Source organism: Apis cerana, linkage group LG15 (genome assembly GCF_029169275.1).
Source record: "Apis cerana isolate GH-2021 linkage group LG15, AcerK_1.0, whole genome shotgun sequence".
NCBI classification, from domain to species: Eukaryota; Metazoa; Arthropoda; class Insecta; order Hymenoptera; family Apidae; genus Apis; species Apis cerana.
In genome coordinates, this window is record NC_083866.1 from 5,510,155 (window position 1) to 5,532,954 (window position 22,800).

A 22,800-nucleotide genomic window follows, 5' to 3' on the forward strand; every position below is an offset into this window, starting at 1 on the left:
TTCACTCTCGGTAAAATACGCGAAAGCGAACGCGTCCCCTCTAGGTGAATCTATCCAACTTGGAGCACAGCCTCAGGGATGGTGAACGAGTATATAAAAGCTAGTAAATCTAAGATTGATTTACTTCTGTCTATCGTCTCGACTCTGCAATCCCGAGAGACATCGTTACTATTCATCCATCATCAGAATGGATCACGTGGTACGTGGTGTCGAAATACTTGAAAATTCGAAGCAATGGGACACGATGCGTTGCGAAATTGGTCTGGAAAAACTCTTCTTTTTATTCCGTTTCCAGATAAACGCAACGATCCTCCTGCTACTTTTCATGGCATCGTCTTCCGGTTATTCTGTCGAGCAAGATTTTGATTCCGAGGAAAGTTGTCATTCTACGATTGTACGGCCACAGAGATACTCGAAGCAAGTGCGAGGCTATCATATCAGGGAAGAAAGGACGGACGATTCTGTTCGAAGGAACAGAAATCGAGAATCAAGATCGACGGAGACGGTCGAGCAAATTCGTATGCGAATCTTAAACTCTTCCTTTTCATACGTGTGAAATTTTAATACTAATTAAGACGAGATTTACAGATAATTCGTACCAGGAGCCTACAAAAGACCAGCAGACGGAAGCGGCAAACCATTCTCAAGAGATCTCTCTCAATAGCGATCAGATCGAAATCGGAGAAACTTTGATGACAGAGAAGACTTACATCCCAGAGAGCAACGAAATAACCTTGCTTGGAGTCCATTCCAAGGATCAAGTAGTTCTAGATCATCACGAGGACCCGCACAAATTGGTGACAGTGAAGAAAATACCTGTACCCTATCCCGTGGAGAAAACGATACGATATCCGATAGTGAAGAACGTGCCTTATCCTGTCAAGGTACCAGTACCCCAACTTTATCCAGTGGAGAAGAAGGTGCCATATCCGGTCAAAGTTTTCATCAAGGTCCCGCTCAAAATACCAAAACCTGTGCCAGTGATTAAAGAGGTACCTTATCCGGTCCAGGTACCCGTGGATCGTCCGGTGCCTGTCAGAGTCTACGTTCCTGAACCTTATCCAGTTGAAAAGAAGATCCATTATAAAGTAAAAGTACCGGTGCCCGAACCGTTCCCTATCGAACGAAAGATACCTGTACCGATAAAGGTGCCTGTAGAGGTTGTTCAACCGTATCCTGTCGAAAAGAGGGTCCCCTATCCGGTGAAGATAGAGGTTGAGCAACCGATACCTGTACCAGTAGTTAAGCCGTATCCCGTGCCCGTGCCCAAGCCGGTTCCTTATCCTGTCGATAAACCGGTACCTGTACCCGTGAAAGTTAAGGTTCCACGACCAGTACCTGTGCCGGTTGATAAACCTGTCTTCGTCAAAGTGAAAATCCCTGTACCGGCACCCTATCCGGTGGAAAAAGAGGTACCTTATCCTGTCGAAAAACCTGTACCTGTACCGGTGAGGGTACCAGTCGAGCGACCAGTACCCGTACAAGTGCCTAAACCTGTGCCCTACCCTGTAGAGAAGCCAGTCCCTTATCCCGTTAAGGTGCCAGTTGAGATACCAGAGGAGGAGGCATCGGTCGTAGACGAGGCTGGGATCGAAAGTGATTGGAAGGAGTGAATATGGACAGAAGATGTTAGGATAATTGATTAGTCAGCGCGAGATTTGAAGAGTCGAAAAATTTTTATTTTTCTCGAAGAAAAGTTGAAAGTATGAATTTTTCATATTTTCATATTACTTTGATATTTTTCATAATTTCAACATTAGGAATAAAGTGCAGTCCCTGTAACTGTATTTATGAGTATAATTATGCATCGATAAGTACAGTGCACAGTACAAGTGCATTTAAGCGTAATTCTTATCGTTTCTATTATTAATAGAATTCGCATTGCACGAGAGATTGTATGTGAAAATAAACGACTAAAAATAACTCTTTGATTAATTCCATTATCTATCTATAGAAAAAATCAAATATTTTCCGTCATTGAATGATAATAAAGTTTGAGTATAAAATAGTGGAAGCGATTTTCGAACGTATATTTATTTTCCTCGTAAACACAGTGGAATCCAAATCGTCGATTTCATTTTTGAATCGTATTCGCTTTCGCTCCGATTAACCGTATCGATATACCGTAACATAACTTTCAACCTTGATCGAGACTTTCCACATAACCGGAATTAAATGCACTTGAAAATAACTTAATGATTAAAATAAATTAAAAACGAAGCGAAACGATATTTGTCGATTAAATATATATTTTATCCTGTTCCAATTCTCTACAATAAATTTAATATTACAATCTGATCATAATTTGATAATTTTAATCCCATCCCAACCTCATTTCCTGTAGTACAACGTAAGAGTAAAAAAATACAAATTCCGCGACTTTCGAAGAGTTTCTTACGTTTTCTATTAAACCATAAAAAAACAATTATTCGTTTAATTGAAAAATTAATTCAAATTGGAAGGCATAAAGTTGGGAACGAGAGAAGATATCTAATCTGATTGTCGATGCAAAGGAAGAAAGCGATGCGATTTAAAATGGCAAGACCGCGCCGTCTGAGAGAACTTTTATACCGGTTTCGGTTTCACTTGAACCAGACACGAGAAACTCGATGACTCGTGTGATTGATGAGGATCAACGGTATAAAAAAAAAAAAAAAAAAAAGAAAGAAAGAAAGAAAAAGATAAATATAAGAACGTGAGGAGACTGAAACAAAAAGCGTATAAATCTGTGAAGCATTGCGAAAAGAACGATTAATAAAAAAACGTAACTCTATTTTCACTTCTCGTGAGTTCCGCGATGGAAATTTTAAAATATTTCTTTTATGCAGAAAAACGTGGCCCCATGAAATGATTCAAGGTGATTTTACGATTGTTTCTAGAAAGTGGTCATTCACTTTTATATATTAAATATATAAATAGTCACTCTATCATTTCATTACTGAATAAAAATTTCTGCAATTTATACATCATAAATGCAAATGAGTTTTATAAGAGAGTTTATCGTGTCTTTTTAGAATAAAAATTTCAATTTCGCAAGCATTGCAGATTACTTTATAGACACGGAAGAAACATACATCATAAGGGTGTGAATATGTTTGAGAATATTTATATCGAATGTAATTTCTCTAGTGAAAGATAATTTTCGAATGAAAAAATTAGATATATGATAGGAATTTTTTAATCATTCAATTTCTGAGTGTAATTTCAATTTTGTTCAAATACGAATTGCTCGATTCGAGAAAATTCTCTGTTCCATCGTAAACATTTCCGTGACAATAATCCGGCAAAGGTATTCTAGAATTATTTCTCTGGGAACAAAACAGTTTTACGAGTCGAATAATAAATGCCTGTACGTTTCCGTGCTCTTGGACCCTGTCGAACTGATTCTCATGAAAAATGGTCGTTTACACGGTGGATAATTATCACAAGTTGGAAATTGCAAGTCTATAAAGATCTATCTGGTCGGACGGGCGAAAGTCATCCACCGTGTATAAATAATACTGGAACAGCATCCGCTTGGATTCAGTGCACTTTGATCGCGGCTAGAAAAATCATGGGACGACTGGTTGGTATTTTGAACCCTTAATCTTTTAGCTTCATCGAATCGATTCTTCCTCTTCCTCCTTTCATAACTGAATTTTAAGAGTTATAGGTGAAACATATTTTCCAACTCTCGACTGGTTTATATATTAAAATATATTACGTCGTAATTATAGGCATTACTTGATATCGCCATTGAGAAAAAAAGCAAATAATTTAGAAGATATCAAATCAATTTCTTTTCCCGATTTCTATCCCATCGATTATATAATTGAATCATTTGTATATAAAGTCTCTCTCATCTCTACCTTTCATCTCTTCCATACGAATATTCTTTTTCTTTGATCAATCTTTATCCGATTTTCACGCAGAAGCAAAGTGTCATCACGTTGTTATGTCTCTCCATGATTTTGACGTGTACCGCAACTCGAAAAGAAGATCTCGAGAGGGCAGCGGAGCTGGCTGTGGAAAAAGCAGCGGAAAGGGCTGCGGAAAGAGCAGTGGAGAAAGCGTTGGAGAGCGGAAACACCACCACCGAGTCGAAGATCGTTCGAGAATCTTACTCCAATAAGAGAAAAGTTCCTCATCGTGACTTCAATTACGACAATCGTTCCTCGTCGATGGAAGAAGAACGAGAAAACGATACCGACGATTGGATCAGATATTTTAAAAGATTCGAATCCAAATCTTTCAAAGAATGGCCAAATAATAGACGCGGAAACGAAGATTGGAGAAGATTTCCAAGGAGCAATATCTGGCAGGAACCAGTGATAACAGTTAAGAAGAAGGTTCCGGTACCAGTGCCCGTAGAGAAAAAGATACCGTATATTGTGTATAAACATGTACCGTACGAAGTCAAGGTACCGATACCGCAACCGTACACGGTTGAGAAAAAAGTACCGTATCCAGTAAAAGTGTTCGTGAACGTACCCGTCGAGGTGGCAGAACCGTACACCGTGGAGAAGAAAGTACCCTACGAGGTGAAGGTGGATCGGCCGGTACCGTACAAAGTGGAGATTCCTGTCCCACAACCGTACACGGTTGAGAAAAAGATACCGATAGAGGTGAAGGTACCGGTACCGCAGCCGTATACCGTCGATAAGGCAGTGCCCTACGAGGTCAAAGTACCGGTTAAGGTACCGCAGCCCTACGAGGTGGAAAAAAAGGTGCCTGTACCGGTCAAGGTAGTCGTGAATCGACCTTATCCAGTGCCAGTACCTAAACCATATCCCGTCGAGGTCGCTAAACCGTATCCAGTTCCCGTGGCTAAACCGTATCCCGTTCAGGTTAAGGTACCGGTCGATAAGCCTTTCCCTGTACCGGTTGAGAGGCCGGTGCCGGTGCCGGTGAAGGTGCCCGCACCGGAACCGTATACAGTGGAGAAACCAATCAAAGTGGAGGTAAAGAAACATTATCCCGTTCAGATTAAAGTGCCCGTGGACAAACCGTACGAAGTGTACGTGCCGAAACCGGTACCGGTCTCGATAGAGAAACCATTCCCTTATTGGGTTCAGGTACCGGTACGAGTGAATCTCGACTGGAATGGAGTTAAATCTGAAAAATGGAACGACAAAGAAGACCTTAATACGGATGATTATGCTCACGAAGTTAACGATAAAAATTCGGATATATCTCGAACAAGATCGAATTAGAAATTAAACGTAGAACGAACTCACGATTATGATCGTATTATATTATTATTATTATTATTATACATGTTATTATCGTGTCTTATTTATTTCGATTGATTTCTGACATCTCGATTCTCGAGAGAGATGTTCAGGATTTCTATCTTTAAAAACATTTCTAATTTGTTAAAATTAGAAATGTAGTATGATAAAATGGTGATAATTTTTGTTTAATGTAAATAAATGTATTTCCACTGTTATATAAGTCGTATTTCTCATTTTTTTCTCCACGATGGTTTTTCCCTATTCGTATAATAATAGTGCGGATAATTAATTATCTACATATATAAATATAATATAAATATATTCCATGATTGCATGAGTTTCCCACGGAAAACTCGTTGATTGATTAATCGATATTGCATATTTCTCGAGTAGTTTTTTTTTCTTTTTTTAGAACACATTCTTTCTTAGGAAGAGATCGTGCCTCGCCTGATCGATATCTTATTCGAAAATTCCTCATCTTATCGCATACGATAGAGCCACTGATACATTTTTTTTTTTTTAATCATGAACAAAACGAATATCTCCAAGAAATTATCCAACTATCGAACGTAAAAAATTATTTTCCGGTTGTAGAAAGTGATTTGTACGTATCAATATTGATATATAATCAATTAAAAATAATAATTTACAGATTCGTTTCGATGCTTTCATCATTTATTAAAAATTAGCAAACGTTTCACTTAATCTATCAATCAGTATCACTACGTTCCTGCAATTATATCTGCCCCATGTTATTTCGCTTTCAAGATCGCGTAATTACTATCTAAACCCTCAATTAAAAATCAGTAATACGCATACATTTACATATAGATGCTACTATCATATCTGTTTTCCAGTTTTTGAATTATTATCAGGTTGGCACGTACAGTGAATACAGTGGGAAAAAAAAATTTGATTTCCTTCATGTTGCATAAGCGTAAAATTCATCCCCCCTCCCCCCAATATATAACGGATGGCTTGTAAGTTTTCCAAATGGACAGCTACGAAAGCAGAACGTGTATTTAAAGTATAAGGAAGGGAAGAGAATTCGATAAGAGTCTCTCGAATTATCCTCTCTCCTCTGCACGAGACGTAATGCAATTAACATTCATCGATGCGTTTCGAGCTCAGCATCTGCACGATCGATCTCTCAGACGTAGTTTCATCAGTTAAGAACGGTTGCCCGAATACTCTGAATAATTTAACTTCAACTTTGTATTATTCATTTAAGACGATTTATTGGATTTTTAACTCTTTCTTTTCGTAATTAACATTAAGAATTAACGACCTATTATATTATGCGGGTAAGATATATTATATCCACACGATTAAAATTAAAGAGGTTTGTTACGAGAACGATGTCTTATAAGTCTCAAAAATGGTTAGATCAGTTCGAGTCCCTGTAACGAACCGAACGTTTTTTGACATACGATGAAAGAAACGCTTCAATTTTATGCAATAACAATGAGAAAAATTATAAAACGAATTGCTAGAAATTTTAAAGAGCTATATTAAAAAGGGAAAGTGAATTTAGGAAGGGAAATGAAAGGATACTTCAAGTCTATAAAATAACAGGTTCATTTCACCTTAAATAAAATAACACGTTCAGTGTGGTTACTTCAATTCGACTAACTTGATTTCAGCTTTGTGTTTACGTAAGACGAGTTACCCCACTTTAATTCGTTTGAACTGCGGTAATTAGACATGAAAGAAAATGTCTTCTTTTCGACATTAACGAAAAAAAAAAAAAGAAAAAAAACAAGAGAAATTAAAGATTAAAAAAAGAAAAACGATAAAAGAGAAAGCGAATTTGGATAGCGGAATGGAAGAGTACAACTCGAATAATATAAATGATTTTAAGTTTCATGAATTCAAATTGCTCGAATTCAAGCAACTTGATTAATCTGAACAAGGCTTTACTGGCGTGATGTAAATCATATATTATACCTCTCCCTCCACACCTTGTCCCGACTTCCATCGCTTTTCATTTTTTTTTTTTCTTTTATTTCACCTTTTCACTACGGATTCTCTTCCTCGCGTTCTCTTCGTTCCACGAAACAGGACTTGGTGCTCGCGGATTCAATTGGTGGAACGTCACTCCTATGGAGATCAGAAAGGAGAGGACAATCGTTTTGACGAAGGAACTTCGAAATATGGAAGTGGGTAGGAAGAGAGAGAGAGAGAGAAAAAAAGAGAAATTGTTCGTTCAATTTTGGAGACTTTGAAATGCGAATTCCTCAATTCAGTGATGTAGATTAGATTTTTTTAATCCATAAATTAAAATTACAAGAAATTACGAGTTATAAGCATTGACGTAAAAGATAATAGACGATCTTTGTAATAAAAAAGAGATGACGAATCATTTTTATTTTTAGAGGATCGTTACAGGATGAAGATATTCGAGAAGTAAAGAATTAGTTTAGTTTAGATGTAGGAAAATATGTTGAATCCATAGATACAAAATATAGAATATTGAAGTCAAAGAAATTGATAATCTTTGGAATGAATAGATGATCGGATCATCTATTACGAATGATTTTTGATAAGCTTCAATTAATAAAGATCGCGATGGAGGAAATCTATTGGACAAAACATCAGGCAAATAGCGTTTTTAGGATCTAACCGGTCTACCGTGAAGATTTTCTTACTGCTTACTTTAAAACAAGTAAATCAAATATTTGTTAAATTTATCTTCTCGAATTCTTTCAAATATAACTGACAGTAGAAAATCATCAAATGAAATTATATCACACCTTCAAAATTCAGTCTATATTTTTTTCCTTAATTTATTACGTTAAACACTATTACAATCTTCACAGCATTAACTACTTAGGATCTCTCCTAACTAACTAAGGATCTCGAAATATTTAAAATAATCGATATTATACGAGTTAGATACAAAGTTGAAACTAAATTATTCTTAATTATCACACATATCGTATCTTGCAAATCTTTTATATCTTTCATATCTTTATATTTTCGTGTTATCTTTCGCGCGAGATCTCCCCAATTTATTTCCCTATTAACCTGCGTTAAGGAATCTATTTAAAATTAATCAGCGTCAAACGTGTAGTATCGTTTTAATTTAATCGATTGGAAGGATAGATAGAGGCGCGGCGCCGCCGAGGAGAAGCGTGAGTTTCGGTAAACACTGGCCCGTCTTCCGTGCGGTGAGCGTTTCCTTTCACCCTGGAAGAGAATCCCCGGCACGCCAACGGGTACGCCAATGCGCACACCACGAGTTATGGAAGCAACCGGGGGCCGGGATTTAAAAAAAAATGCTACAACGTCGCGAGCGCCGAGCGAGGGGCCCCGCTTACGCGCGCCATACGCGCGTGTTTCACTTTTCCGCGAACGTAGCGCGAACAGAGGGGCTGGAGACCGATCGCGACGGGGGAAAGCGGACTATAAAGAGCGTGGAATCTTGGGGGGAAGTATCCAGTAAAGTCTGGACTTCGACCAGATATCGGAGTGCATCGCGAGACATGAGATATTTGGTGAGTAGTTTCGAGAGAACATCGCGTGAATATCCTTGGAAAAGTTCTATAATTCTTCAACATTTTCCGATCCGAAGAGAATCGAAAGTTTGAAATTGAAAATTGAGACAAGAATTGTATCCAATTGTTTCGTTAACGTCTCGTTCGTTTCAGATTCATGCGATATTGGTTGTCGGCCTGTTGGCCACGGCGTTTTGCGAGAAAGAGGGAACGAATGGGGTGGAGACTCGCGGCGAGTCTAGCGTAGAAAAGAAGCAAGAGAAACGAGGCCTCTCGCATTTCGAGGGTGGCGGTGATATCGGCGGTGGTGGCGATTACGGCGGAGGACACGAGATCGCTATATCCGGGGGAGATGGATACGAAGGTGGCGGTTACGGGGGTGGTGGTTACGGCGGTGGCGGCGGATACGGCGGCGGTTACGAGGAAGGTAGCAAGGTAAAGGAAATCACGATCGTGAAGAGCGTCAAAGTACCGTATCCGGTAGAGAAGAAGGTCCACTACCCCGTGGAGAAGGAAGTACCGTACCCGGTCAAGGTCCCCGTACCCCAACCGTACCCGGTCGAGAAGAAGATCCCGGTCCCCGTCAAAGTTCTGGTCAAGGTGCCGGTTCACATTCCGCAGCCCTATCCGGTAGAGAAGACGATACCGTACCCCGTCCAAGTACCCGTGGAGAGGCCAGTGCCGTACAAGGTGTACGTGCCGCAGCCGTATCCGGTGGAGAAGAAGGTTCCATACCCGGTCAAGGTACCCGTGCCTCAGCCGTACCCCATCGAGAAGCCCGTACCGTATCCCGTCAAGGTCGTGGAGCACGTCCCCCAGCCGTTCCCCGTCGACAAGCCTGTACCGTACCCGGTCAACGTGCCCATAGAACGGCCGTACCCTGTTCACGTCCCTAAACCGTATCCAGTGCCCGTCGAGAAGCCCGTACCTGTGCCCGTCGAGAAGCCTGTACCTTATCCTGTCAAGGTGCCCGTCGAAAGACCCGTCGGAGTACCGGTGGAGAAGCCAGTACCCGTCGAAGTCAAGGTACCCGTACCTGCGCCGTACCCAGTAGAGAAGCCTGTACCGGTGCCCGTGGAAAAGCCTGTACCGTACGCGGTTAAGGTGCCAGTCGAACGGCCGGTAGCTGTTCAGGTCACGAAGCCGGTGGCGGTTCCGGTCGCCAAGCCCGTGCCGTATCCGGTTAAGGTGCCGGTACCCGTTCACGTGCACGATCATGGATACGGAGGAGATTCTGGGGGTCTAGAGGGTGGTTACGAGTCGAGTTACGGCGGTCATTAGAAGAAATAGGGGGTACGTATCGCGAATTGGGGGCTGAGCCATTCGTGACCCTCCCATTCGTAACTCGTAGGTTCAATCGTTTAAATTGTCGCGTCAACCTTCCTTCTCCCTCTTGGAGATTGATTAGAGTTTATTATTTCCGACGCGACGGGGATATATTTATTTCCTAATTGTAATCATTTTCCGAAAAATATCGCTGAGCCGAATGATCGAGAGATGGAGAGAGAGAAGGGGGACGATGCAAGGATAAGGTGGACGCAAGCATTTTTTTCGAGTGGATCGTTCTTCGGCCAGTGATTTATTTAGAACGTAGTATTATACCCTTTGATACCTGAGTACCTAAGAACATATTATATCATATATGTACGATGTATTGTACAAAAGATTCGCGTTCGACGAGCAATTGTTAATTCGAGCTCGGCTCGATGGACGCCCCTGTACCATGTGTCTTTCGCTTCTTTCTAATAAAACCAAAGAACAAAAATCTATGTATTTTCGATATTTCTCCATTCTTTCCAAATCCAAATCACGATTCGATCGATATTCAACGAAAAATACTCTACTACGAATATTGCTTATATTATGTTTTCTATACGCTTCCAATTTCGTAAGAACGCTTTTCTCCCCGAGGAAACGCGGAACACGCGATATCATCTTCGAATCGACTTTCGCAGTAACGCAACGTTACGTCCGTAACAAACGAGCCACTGTTTCCCGGAAAAGTTCGAAAGTAGCCGGCCAGATGTAAGTGCGGAGAATACGTTAACGCGGAAATAGACTGGTGATTAACGCAATAAAAAGTTGGCCGGCAATTATTAATCCGTGGGTAGCCGAGGAAAGGGAAACTTTCATCGTACGTGTGCACGTAACGATACAAAACGGAGGAGTCCGACAAAAATTTATCGAACGTTTGTCGAAGGCTAGGCGGAGAGTCTCTGACACGGAGAAAGCCTCTTTCTCTCGATGCATCGGGATGATACAACGGGATTTCGAACTTTGAATCAAGACCGATCGTGAGTGAAATCGTCCCTCTTCTTCTTCGATGGAGAAATCCGCATATTTCCTCCATGATTTTCAATAATATAATTCTGACAATAACTTGGACGTATTCAAAGACTTACCGGATGTACGGGATATTCGCAGGAATATGATATTTGGCGCCAGGATCGAAATCGTCCTCCGATCTCAAAACAGGGGGCTTGATGCCGGCGTATTGCTCCATCAGCCTGTGCCAATGACAATTGTAATCTTCTCTGGTGACGTAACCACGGAAAACGTCCCACCGCCACCTGTCCATTACGATGCTGAACGGCAACATCACCAATTTATCCATGGCAAGAGTGAACAGATAATTGATATCCGTTGTAGACTCGTCGATATACTTGTTACCCAAACTTAGAGTTTGAAGATGGCGAGGAGTGGCCACGCTGAGAGCCACGGCTTCACCCACGGCTTCGTGGAATCCTGTGCGAGCGAATATTTTTTTACACTGTATTTTTTACACTGCGCGCGTGTAATTCACGGGGAAAGCGAGGACAGTTACAGACAAATTGTCAACCGCTAAATCTTTCAACTTCTTTCACTCCTCGAGAGGTGAAAGACAAGCTTGTTTTTTCCTATCGAATCGTAACTTTCGTCAGTGACAACTTAATCCCACCATTATCGACGATTTTCTAACTGTCCAATTCGAGTGAAAAAAGAAAAGAAAAGAAAATAAAAAGTTTAAGGATTGCCATACGTCCAACTTTTCATACTTTCATTCATATGTTTTTTCTTTTCTTCTTTTTTCACGATCGAGCCAATTAACGGAGTTCGGTTATTTGTTTTAACCGGCTCGACGGGTCCCTCGACAAGGAGGGACTATATGCAAGGTCGCAGTTATATCGTTCACGATTTATTTTCATAGCGTCGATTTCATTGGGCGAACGACCGGCCGGCAGAACGGTGAAAGCGCGATTATACCATAATAAAAATATTTTAACGATCGTACAGATTGGAGAGTGCTTGCACATCCACTCGGACACACCGGATCGGTGCTCGTGCGAATCCGTCTCGACCGTATCGCTCTCGCTCTCGCTTTCGCGCTATTAACCGTACAAGTCTTGTGTGGACTGTCTACCGGAAGTCGGACCCCATTCCTTACGTAACTACCGTGTATCGTCCATTATGCCATCGCGTATCGCTTCCCTTGTTTTTTATTCGTCAATCTCGTTCGTGCGTTCGCGCTTATATTTACCTCAAATTTTTCACCACTTGTGTATTTGATTTATTTCGCTCGGAGAAGAATGTTCGATATATCGATAGTGTTTGATTTTCGTGGTGATCGATCGATTTTCGCGAAAGAAGAGAAAGTTTATTTGCCTTATCGATTCGTTTTTGCTAATTTGTGATAGAATTTTTTAAAAAATTTAAATTTATATCGTAGGAATAAAATGAAAAGTTGAGGACGAGACATTTGTATACCTGGATTGGCGCCATCCCTGAATTCACGAGTTAATCCGCTGTACCGTAAAAAATATTCGATATGAGCCATCTCGTGATGCACCGTGATTAAATCCTTCATGGTGACTTTGGTGCACATTTTGATCCTGTAAGAAATATAAAATTGGTTTTGAAATTCGAATTTATATCGATTCTTTTTTTTACACACGAATTAAGTAACCTGTAATCTAGACGGTTGCAGAAGTCCCAAGCGGAAGCCTGGCAAATCAAAGGTCGATCTCCAGGGTCGACGATTATACTTCCGGCCCAGAATTCCGGTGGCATGGCGCTCAGGTTCAAAGATAAGTAAAATTCCTCGGCGATTCTGAACATCTCGATAGGCGTGTAACCCTAAACGAATTTTAGCCAGTTTTAATCTCGATCAGATGAAAAAAGTAGCAGTAGAATTAATTAAGATTAATTAAGATTCAACGAATATGTTGTTGTTTTTATCTCAGGAATAAATTCATGTAGAAATTCAGCACGAAAGTCTTTTGGAATAATTGAAGATAAAATCATAATCATAATCATAATCATAAACGATTATAATGGCGATTGTATCGTATATTTGAAAATCAAAAAAAAAAAGGCAATTGCGAAATTAAAAATTAAACTAATCTAGTAATAGATTTCACTGTAAAAGTATCTTTATCTGATAAATAGACTACGAATTTTTATTACGTATTTATAGAAAATTTGAACGAATAAAAATTTATTTTTCCACGTAATGAACAATAAGAGAAGAAAAGTAAAAAAATTTCGGATAGAAATGAGAGAAACATTGTATTTCTCGAATCTTCACTCACTTCACCGTTACTTTCGAATCGTAACAGGTTACTTTCGATTCTATCTGGCACACAATGGACGATTGAATTCATTAGCCTGTCCAAGTTAATTCCACTTTGATAAGAATTATATAATATTTAATAAACTCTTACTTGAGCCTGCATTTCCTGCGTCACATCTAGATTATTTTTTCCTGGATATGGAATCGTGATATCGATAATGTTAGTCCACGATTGAGCCCAAATATTGCCTGTTAATATCAATTATATAATTTAAAAATATGACTTTATTGATATTATTGATATTATGACTATTATTTATATGATATATATATAAATAATATCGATATTGTGATTATAGAATTGAAATTATATTAGTACCAAGAATATGAGCTGGAAGAAGAGCATGAGAGCCGATCTTCTCGGGTCCGTACAAGTCCCTTAATTTCCTTCGAATATAGGCATGTAATTCTTCGTAAAGAGGACGTATCATTTCCCAAACTTCATCGATATCTTGTTGCAGATTTGGAGATTCATAAGGGAACATCCAATATTCTGACGCATCGGTGAAATCTGTGTGATTTTAAAAAAATAATAATAATTTCTTCCAATTATCAATTATTTCAGCCACAGCAGAGATTCTAAAATCATGATACGAATCCATGCTATACAAAAAACAATTAGATGTGCGATATAATTACGAAATATAAAATCAACGGGTGAAGAACAAAGGAAAAGTAGTATGAATTTGTCGAAAGATTGAAAATCTCTGCACTCTGCACAACGAGTTAATTTTCAAACATACTGTTTAGTTTAGCTGCCTCATTGTTCAATGTGACAAGTTGTTGATATAGATCCTTGATCCTCATGCCGCTACGTCTTCTCCATTCCGTCCAAACATATTGCAACTCGTCCCAGTTGCGACTTTTCGCCATGATCTGCGATATATCTGCGAAACAACGTAATTCGATATTATTCTCCGAACAAACAAGACTATACATAAATCGTGCAAGACGTTCAATTTATTTATACAGAATTGTATTTCAAATAACATTTTTTAACTCGATCGATTTTCACGATAACCATAAGATTGATAGCCTCTTGTGACGTGTTCTCCAAGCTTTGTGAAAACTTTGCTAATAGTTAGAGATCTTAGATACAACTCGTATAGTTTTAAATTCAACAGATCCGAAGTATCCATATTTTGTAAATTAAAGATAAATATCAATTGTAACGAATCATATTATTCTGGACAGTATAACAAATGTTATAGATTAAAATAATTATAAATGTAATTTGTATGGATTCAAAACTCTAAGTCTCTCATTCAAAACGTTAAAATTGTATAAAATATATAAATTTGATTGTACTATCAAAGTCGACGTATTCTGTACAATTTTTATAGATTTAAAGTTACATAATTTCAAGTTTAATTACAATTATTCAATTTTCGATATCGATTTTCGTAAGCAAAATAATCTTTCTGATTTTACCCGTCACTTTTATTATTCATTATTATTCATAATGAATCATTATTATTCATAATGAAAATATGTTACGTATTCGTCCTTAACCAGCGATACGTGACGAAACGATTTTTCAAAGACGTAGAAGATCATTTTTCTAAGACCATTTTCGGAATATATATATCGATGAAATCGTCGAATGTTTAAGAATTATTTTTTTTTCTAAGCTGCGTATTGCATTTCACATCGCATTTGATAGAATCTCGATCTTCTAGATTTAAATGAATCTTTAAGACAGAATCTTTAAGAAAGATCATAAAACTTCCGTGTTTCTACGCTGCCTCTTTGCCTCGTTGATTGTCTTCTGCGATTTACGAGACATCGTTCATTATACGTATTTATACTGTCTGTATCCCATCTTATAACGCAAAAGAAAATCGTTGATCTCAGAGATTAATCCTCTTATCTTTGGAAAGAGAAATGATCCGAATAGATAGAGCGAAGAGTATTTTCCATTTTCCATTGAAACACGAACACGCGTAAAGGAAAAAGAGAAATTATAATGAATTTTCATGAATCCTCCTTCTTTTAACGCACAACGATGAAATATTTATCGTTCATTCGTGTTTACGTATTAGAGAGGCACTTTCTTATGCGTAACAACCGCTTACGCGTATCGTGGCAATTTCGCCGACTACCAGCCGTGAAAATCGTATCGTTGTTTGTTTTTTTCTTCACGGACAATTCGAGGATATTATTCATTACCTGGATACAGCCGCAGCCCGCACCGGAAGGGATCGTTGTACGCGCAAATGGTAGCCTCGTTGTACACTGCCAGCATATCGTTGATCACGCGATTGTACTGAAAAAAAAAAGAAGAAAAATAAGGAAGAAATGAGAAAGGAGGAAAAATAAGAGAAAAAGGAAGGAAAGAGAAAATATCGTTGGGAGAATAAAATAAGAAAAGAAATATAAAAAGGAAAGATGGAGGAGATTTGTGTCTCGTAGATTGTTTTTTCGTTCTTCTCTTCTTTTCTTTATTGTTGAAAAAATGAGCATTTATTATCATTAGGAAAGGAAATTTATTCTACGTATACTTCCTATTTGAAAGAGTCTGTTACGCGACTAACTATAAACGGAAATGAGTGATGGAATGAATAGATTCGATTGCTTTTTTTTTGTTTCTTATTTTTAACGAGTAATCCAGTTGATTGTTTTATTCTTGCTATTATTTATGTTTCTTACATTCATGTTTATAGATCATGAAAAAAAACAGATATATTATTCTAATATTCTTCTTTTTATACTTTTTAACTATCTATTAAATTCTTTTTTTTTTAACTTTGATACATAAATCTAAGAATCTTTCTTCTTATCTATTAGAAATAATGTAACGGACAAGAAATCGATAAAAATCGATTTACCAAATGATGATGGTTTTCATGTATTTTTAAGTAATTGTTATTTACCCTGTCCAATTGATCCGGTGGAAGAGCCGATGGACCAACCACAGACAAATATCTGAGGCGTCTCCTGATCACAGGATCTCTGATATTATTTTTATCGATCCTCGAAATGAGGAACCAAGCCTGATTCTGAAAGTCTGCGTATATTCTCTGAGCTTCGAGCTGGAAACAAATATTTTTTACATTATTATCTTGTTACAAATATGCTCGACAAATCGATTTCGTAACATTATTTAATTTTTATTCATCGAAGATCGTATTATTTTGGAATGGAATATGCCTAGTCTTGTATCGAAGAGCAAGGTAGTAATCAGTGTGGAAGGTGTTTGTCCATGTGGAACTGGTTCGAAGTGCAAATCGACCAACGCCAGGTTTACCGTTACCGATAAACACGGTTATCTCCACTCTTCCTAGGATTAGAGATAGACGAAGGCGTTGGAGAAAAGGAAAATACTCGAGAAAGTGGTGGACACAGGTTTCTTTATGGGTCATTGGGAATCGCCATAGAAGAATTCTGAGTTAAAAGGAAAAGTAAAATAAACGCCTAATTTCCTTTTCACTTCACGGATACGTATATAAAGAGGAATGAAGAAAATTTTTGAACGATTTCTCCTTCAATCCTCCCCCTCATTCCTAAACATCTAAGAAATAAAATCATTTTGTACGTTTATCAAACATACCAAAATTATCAAAAAATCATTTCGAATTAAAAAAATTAATTCATTAATAACACTTTCGTAAAAGTCCATAAATTTCTTTCCGACGATCAACAGATTTCTCTGCTAGAAATCGATACAAACTGTTCGATATAGAATTAAGCAACATGGAAGAATCTCGTGCCTTCGACATCGTCTCGATAGACGAGTTTCCCCAAGTATTCAAGAATGACGAAGGAAAAAAAGAAGAAGAAAAACGAAGACATGACTATTATCATTAGCATCACGCGACTAACATAGCGGATTTCGCGTTGAAGGCTGAACATTTCCATTCCGACTTGGACTGATGTTCCGTTGCGAAATCATTTGGGATACACCGACGCCACAATGGGAGCCGGTGGGAATATTTCCCGCGAAGGTGTTCGGCCCCTAAGCGGACAACAAAGGCCGGCCACCGAGGAAACGTGCACACGCGAAATCGCGATTCTCCGCGATCTGACAGCCGCGATGACGTCTCCACGGTTTCACGGAGCGGGTCGAGGTCTCAGTGTCATCGAGAAACATCGAACGATCGCGGTGCACGCTGTTGGAATACATGATTTTAGGATTTCGAGGATACGTCTAACTTATTACGTCTGATCTTGAGAAAAAGATATGGAAAATGTTCGAACAATTCGGCAATTTTGTAATTGACTTGACGATTATTCAAGATATCTTGAGAAATTTGGAATTATTTGATCGTGTGGATTATCGAGATGAATGAAAATATGAAATTAAACGTTTCGTTAAGCGACGAGGATAATTAAGTCCGTGGACAGACGAAGAGGCCGGTGGTCGTTAATTTACGAGGTTGAATTAATTCCAACTGTATTCATTGCGGTAAATTGGTGACTTTCGGAATGGAAAGGAAGAAAGTTGAATGATAACGAATCCGATGATAAATCGGATCTCATTTGGTAATTTTCGAAACTCGAAAATTTTTATCGCATATGCGGGTGTTTTGGTCACGAATCCGTAGAAATTGTAATTTAAGCTACACGTGGGTGGAATTTTAAATAGGATTGAATAATATGCCGGTGAATATTCCGTATACTCACCGCCTGTATCTGCGTGTATTCGTTCACGTCCGTTTCGTAGGACCATTGCGCAGCCACATTTGCGCTGCATCTCTCGGTACCAAGGAAGTCCAATCTGGCTAAAATGTCTTGCAACTCACCCTCCGTAGGTGGAAGCCGTCTGCCAAAACTCCCGCGGGAATTTTCATTCAAGGACGGTATATCCAGCTGACCGTGAACCAAGGAAAATAAACCGAAAAGAATCCAAGAAGGCATCATCTGAAAAATAATAAGAAAGAGTTAGAAACAATCAGAGCTCCACGAGCAATTTCTTTCATATTTCTTCCTGATGTGTTTCCATCGATCGTTATTACGCCGATGGAAGATATTTGTGGCGCCAATATTGAACGCAATATATCGATAGATATACGTTCGATAAAAATGACGAACTGTTCTTTTCAATGTTACACGCGATTCGTTCGTTCCCTTTTCTGTTTCAAAAATATATCGAGGACAATGAACCTTCCCTGAAAATTCTTTAAAAATTTCATTCCAAATTATTCAAACCGGTAGAGATAAAAATTGCGCGATTCGAAATAACGAGAAATAACAGATGAATTTGACGATCATTAGTCTCAATGGCAGATATTACATTATTTTCGTATCGTAAATTATAATCATTTCGTAAATCCAACGCATTACGAATGGAACATTTACGTGCAATTGATTTGTCGACTTCTTACATCGCGTTATTACGTCTTCGCGTTACGTATTTCCTCCTTTCAGCATGAAAGGCTATTCATGCAAAGTTGTGGGTCATCTACGATCGCGCACCGATCCTGCAACCTTGAATGCTTGATCCTCGAGCACGATTGCGATGTAATTTAATCAACGCGTGAGAAACTTGAAGAAACTATATATATATATACATATATCTTAATCATTTCTCGATTAGCCTCCATTCAATTCTCGTATTTTTATTTTTTTTTCATTAAATTCATACATGCACTTCTATAAGACGAATCTTCGCCTTAAAGAAAAATCTCATTATCCATTGGAAAACGTATACGTTTTAGAAGAATTGTACAATTCCACCACATCAAATCTTAAGAAAGAAACTTAAACTTCAAATCTATGCACTTTCTCTCTCACAATAACAAACTCACGAAACTAATTCCAATTAACAGATTCACCGACCCATACATCAACCCCTCCCCGAATTTCCATCCTATTCACGTGCAACACTTTCACCCTCCTACAGAAACCTTCTTCCAACGTTCCTCCAATCCGAAACGTTCCCCGGGCGTTCTCAATTAATTCATCGGCGAAGTCGACGACGATTCAAAGAGGAAGAGAGACTTACTACCGATATTTTCATCCCCGAACGTTGCACGTAATTTCTCTCTTCGCCGTGGATCGAGCAGCAGGCGCGCCGATCTCACGATTCTGGACAATGAGACGCGGCGATGATTGTTGTTGACGAGCGGCAGTTTCGTTCTGCCGTTGCTAAAAGCCTCGTGGCCGACGCCAAGTGTATATTTATCCCTGCGAAGCAGTTCGACCACGGGGGAGGTCATCCGTGGCGAGAGGTGGGGATCCGCGTGTGCACACCTTGGTGTGTCGTCGCGTCGAGGATGTCTCGATTCGTGGACAAGCGTGGGAGGATGGAATTGGGGGAAAGGCCTTGGGAAAAATGGTGGAAAAAGAGATGACATTTTTGTCAAAGATAGGATCGAGCTCGTGAAAGTCGATCGATATGAAAGAAACTTAACGCAATGGAACGTTTCTTTCGCAGTATTCGTTTTTGTCACTGTAGATCTTGATTCTGAGTAGAGAATCAGCGAAGAAGAAGAAGTGAAAATGAAAAATTTAACATTTCAGATCAGGATACTGGTATTGTAGGATTAATTTTTCTTACTGATCGCAATGAATTTTTTCCTCGTGATGTAAATACAGTTTCAGTTGCAGGATTGAGGATAATATTGAAGATTTATGAGCCTGAGTTTATGATATGGACTAAAATCATCGGCACGAATCCGTTAGATCAAATAGGTCAGTGTTTTTGCCAGTCTTTTTATTCCGAATGACGTTGTTTCTTCTAATGTATAATAGTTATATTTTTTCCTTCGTATTACTATTATTTTTAAAATCTTCATTTAAATTAATTACCATTCGTTATTTTTTTTCTTCAATTGAAAATTACATTAAGAGAAGAAGAGATTTGTTGACTCATATCGATGAAAATCTCATCAGTTGTTTAAGAAGAAATTCGATGGAGGGACATTGCTAGACGAAAACAGGCCAGTGAGAAGGCTGCGGAGGAATCGAGGATCAACCTGCTGATCGATTACGAAAGCTCCAAGCTCTCACAATGTTGACAACCGTCGTCCTACACGTCGTCGACCTCTCTCTCAATGAGCCTCATTGTCTGGGAACCAGGCACGACGCGCCTCTTTTGCATCTTGTGACAATTTTTACATTCGTCCTTCAGCATTGTCGGGCCGATCCTTTTCATCGGTTAAAAAGTTGAGACTCGTTTTTTGATAAATCAGAAAATTTTGGAAAATTTATTAATCTTTGTGAGAAGACTACTCGTCAAAGGGTTTCATTATAATTATTATAGCAATCGATCAAAATTGATAGAAGATGGGATGGATGGAAGATAGATCGAGACTCATGAATGATGGATGGCGGGGGTATAATAGATGTTATTCTCGATAGATTAAGGGATGCTTGAAATGGAACGATAAGAACTGTCGTTTATTTGATTACGAAACGCGTTACAAAAGAAGTTACAGAAGTGTTAGAAAGTGACTATTGAAAAATATTGACGATAACTAAAAAATTAATAACACGATTTACATATAAAACATCAATCGACGAATTCTACGAAAGTGGAAAAAAAAATGAGTCGATTCACGCGAATGATTCATCGCTATCCGCATGCCTAATTACGCAATTATCTTGAAAAGAGAATCTGATCGGTGTTGCTTCCTGCTTCGACTGCCTGTACCTCCCTGAGAATTTTTAAACACCATTGTGTCACCGTCGCATCAGCCTTTAATTGAAATCGTGACTCATAATTTTGCAAGTTTTAATAAACGTTGCAATGGTCGTGAGAAGTCGACAGGGTTGAAATTGCACGTTTAATACTCATTGTTCGACAGTCGGTTTTCGACTCGTGATTAATCTTCCTCCGTTTCTATTTTTTTTTTTTTTCAAGCAGACGATGATTCAGTATTTTTAATGGCTGTGAATTGGCATTATGTCTAGTCGACATAAAATTAATCGTAAAGATTTCTTAATTTATCACAATTTTTAATAGTTATTAATTTAATTTAAATTCCTCTTTATAGGAAGCCAATCACTCGATATTACATCGTTATTAACAATCAATTCCAATGATTCAATCATAATTTTGTAAATAATATGATAAAAACCGTGGGAAACAGTGTGGAGAAAATGAATGATTAGTATTCATTCCGAGCATTAGTCCAAGGTGATCGCCATGCACTCGTTTTCATCGATCGTGAAACGTGCGTCCACGTGCGTGACGCATCATCTCGACGACGATTAAACCCATAGATCGGCAAGAAATCCGATAAACAACCGCACCCTGCCGAGGATAGTCTCACGATGATTTGAAAAATGGCTAATATCTATCGTTATAGTATAGACCTTGAATCACTGTTGACGAAGTTTTACTATTCGTGTTTTATTCCATATATAATTGAGCTAGTTGCTTGCGCAACGTCGGGATTGTAAAATTGTTATAAGTAACTTTTGTTTCCCGCGAGAAAACAATTCTATCCCAATCTTTTTCGTTGAGCTCTGCTAAAACCATTTTTATCAATAAGATCTATTCTTCGATCCTTCGTTCCGTCTAAGAGACGGAAATTCTAAAAATAGATTTTACTTAATTTCTTCAATTGTTCACTGCTCATTCAAAGAAGGAGAGCGATTTACTACCAGGTTTCGAAAAATACGAGATCACGTATCGCGCGCACGTAACCAATTACCGGGGTCTTTGCAAGCGAAATTGAATTAACGCGAAGAAGGAATTAACGAAACACAAATTCAGGCTTCAATGCCGTACCAGAAGCGGTAACGCAATATCGTGGTTTTTACTTTAAAAGCGCGCCTCGTGTTCTCCCAGCACAACTTCGACAATGCTAATCCTGTCAAGAGATAAAGGTACACCGATCCCACGCACTGGCCCCAATTCTGGGTTCAAGTACGCCGCCGTTTACGAGACGCATCCATGCGTTTCTTCGACATTTTTTTGTCCGAAGTTGATACATCTTTGCGTATATTATCCTTTTCGAATTAAAACATATAAAGATGGAACCCTATTTACAGGTTTTCTCGCATAACAGAGGAATTTTTCATTTAAATAATTGGAATTTAGATTCAGATAAATGAATTTGATCGTATTTCTAACGAATGTCCCTATCATATCTTGTGATCTCTATCTTGAATATATTTTCTAAAGAATGTTTTATTTTCATCTTATTCTCTTTTTCTATCACTTTGTATTTTTCTTATTTCATTGTTCGTCTCTTCGTTTGAAAATCAAAGTTATACGACATAAAACAGGTCTATTTGCGAAGCAAATTATGCAAAGAGGGAATCATAAGATTTACTAACTAACAATTTAAATATTTCCACTTTAAATACAATAACAAAGTGATACGTAACATTTATATTTACACAGGGCAGAAAAGATTAAGTTAATTAACGAGCTAACTAATGCATAATATATATGTTTGTTGATGAATGCAATATAACACAATGTATATATATATATATATACAATAAAAAAAATAATCTACATATTTCCTCAACATCCACATTTTCTTAATGTTATCTACGTTACCATCGAATCTTCATCTAAATTTAT

At 38.4% G+C, this 22,800-nt stretch overlaps 4 protein-coding genes across 5 annotated transcripts in view; 3 read left to right on the plus strand and 1 right to left on the minus strand.

The window, feature by feature from the left end:
* The window catches only part of LOC107996328 (angiotensin-converting enzyme), a 43,176-nt gene extending 23,746 nt beyond the window's left edge, over positions 1 to 19,430 (minus strand). Inside the window, exons 1-10 of one of the 2 annotated variants that reach the window (XM_017054318.3) lie at positions 19,264 to 19,430; positions 17,943 to 18,179; positions 16,193 to 16,351; positions 15,489 to 15,585; positions 14,063 to 14,206; positions 13,639 to 13,830; positions 13,411 to 13,508; positions 12,654 to 12,823; positions 12,455 to 12,579; positions 11,113 to 11,455 (exon numbers count right to left, since the gene is read on the minus strand). In XM_017054318.3, the coding sequence (XP_016909807.2) occupies positions 11,113 to 11,455; positions 12,455 to 12,579; positions 12,654 to 12,823; positions 13,411 to 13,508; positions 13,639 to 13,830; positions 14,063 to 14,206; positions 15,489 to 15,585; positions 16,193 to 16,351; positions 17,943 to 18,179; positions 19,264 to 19,278 (1,580 nt within the window). In that variant the 5' untranslated portion in view covers positions 19,279 to 19,430. The remainder of the gene's footprint in view (positions 1 to 11,112; positions 11,456 to 12,454; positions 12,580 to 12,653; positions 12,824 to 13,410; positions 13,509 to 13,638; positions 13,831 to 14,062; positions 14,207 to 15,488; positions 15,586 to 16,192; positions 16,352 to 17,942; positions 18,180 to 19,263) is intronic. The other variant, XM_062085750.1, reaches the window with a different exon arrangement.
* Positions 43 to 1,923, plus strand: LOC107999020 (uncharacterized). Its single transcript, XM_017058646.3, has 3 exons — positions 43 to 199; positions 296 to 518; positions 589 to 1,923. Exons 1-3 carry the CDS (start codon positions 188 to 190, stop codon positions 1,611 to 1,613), a joined length of 1,260 nt encoding a protein of 419 aa, XP_016914135.1. The 5' UTR covers positions 43 to 187; the 3' UTR covers positions 1,614 to 1,923.
* LOC107999018 (titin-like) lies at positions 3,329 to 5,433 on the plus strand. Its single transcript, XM_017058643.2, has 2 exons — positions 3,329 to 3,565; positions 3,912 to 5,433. Exons 1-2 carry the CDS (start codon positions 3,344 to 3,346, stop codon positions 5,190 to 5,192), a joined length of 1,503 nt encoding a protein of 500 aa, XP_016914132.2. The 5' UTR covers positions 3,329 to 3,343; the 3' UTR covers positions 5,193 to 5,433.
* Positions 8,550 to 10,475, plus strand: LOC107996329 (uncharacterized). Its single transcript, XM_017054319.3, has 2 exons — positions 8,550 to 8,710; positions 8,864 to 10,475. The coding sequence occupies exons 1-2, from the start codon at positions 8,699 to 8,701 to the stop codon at positions 9,989 to 9,991; spliced, it is 1,140 nt and encodes a 379-aa protein (XP_016909808.2). The 5' UTR covers positions 8,550 to 8,698; the 3' UTR covers positions 9,992 to 10,475.
* Positions 19,431 to 22,800: the final 3,370 nt, after the last annotated feature.

Bases quoted from the DNA above. Each gene is read 5' to 3' on its own strand.
- LOC107999020 (XM_017058646.3), top strand. The intron at 519-588 runs GTATGCGAATCT...CGAGATTTACAG, and splicing joins GGAGACGGTCGAGCAAATTC to ATAATTCGTACCAGGAGCCT.
- LOC107999018 (XM_017058643.2), top strand. From the start codon at position 3,344: ATGCCTGTACGTTTCCGTGCTCTTGGACCCTGTCGAACTGATTCTCAT. The intron at 3,566-3,911 runs GTTGGTATTTTG...ATTTTCACGCAG, and splicing joins GAAAAATCATGGGACGACTG to AAGCAAAGTGTCATCACGTT.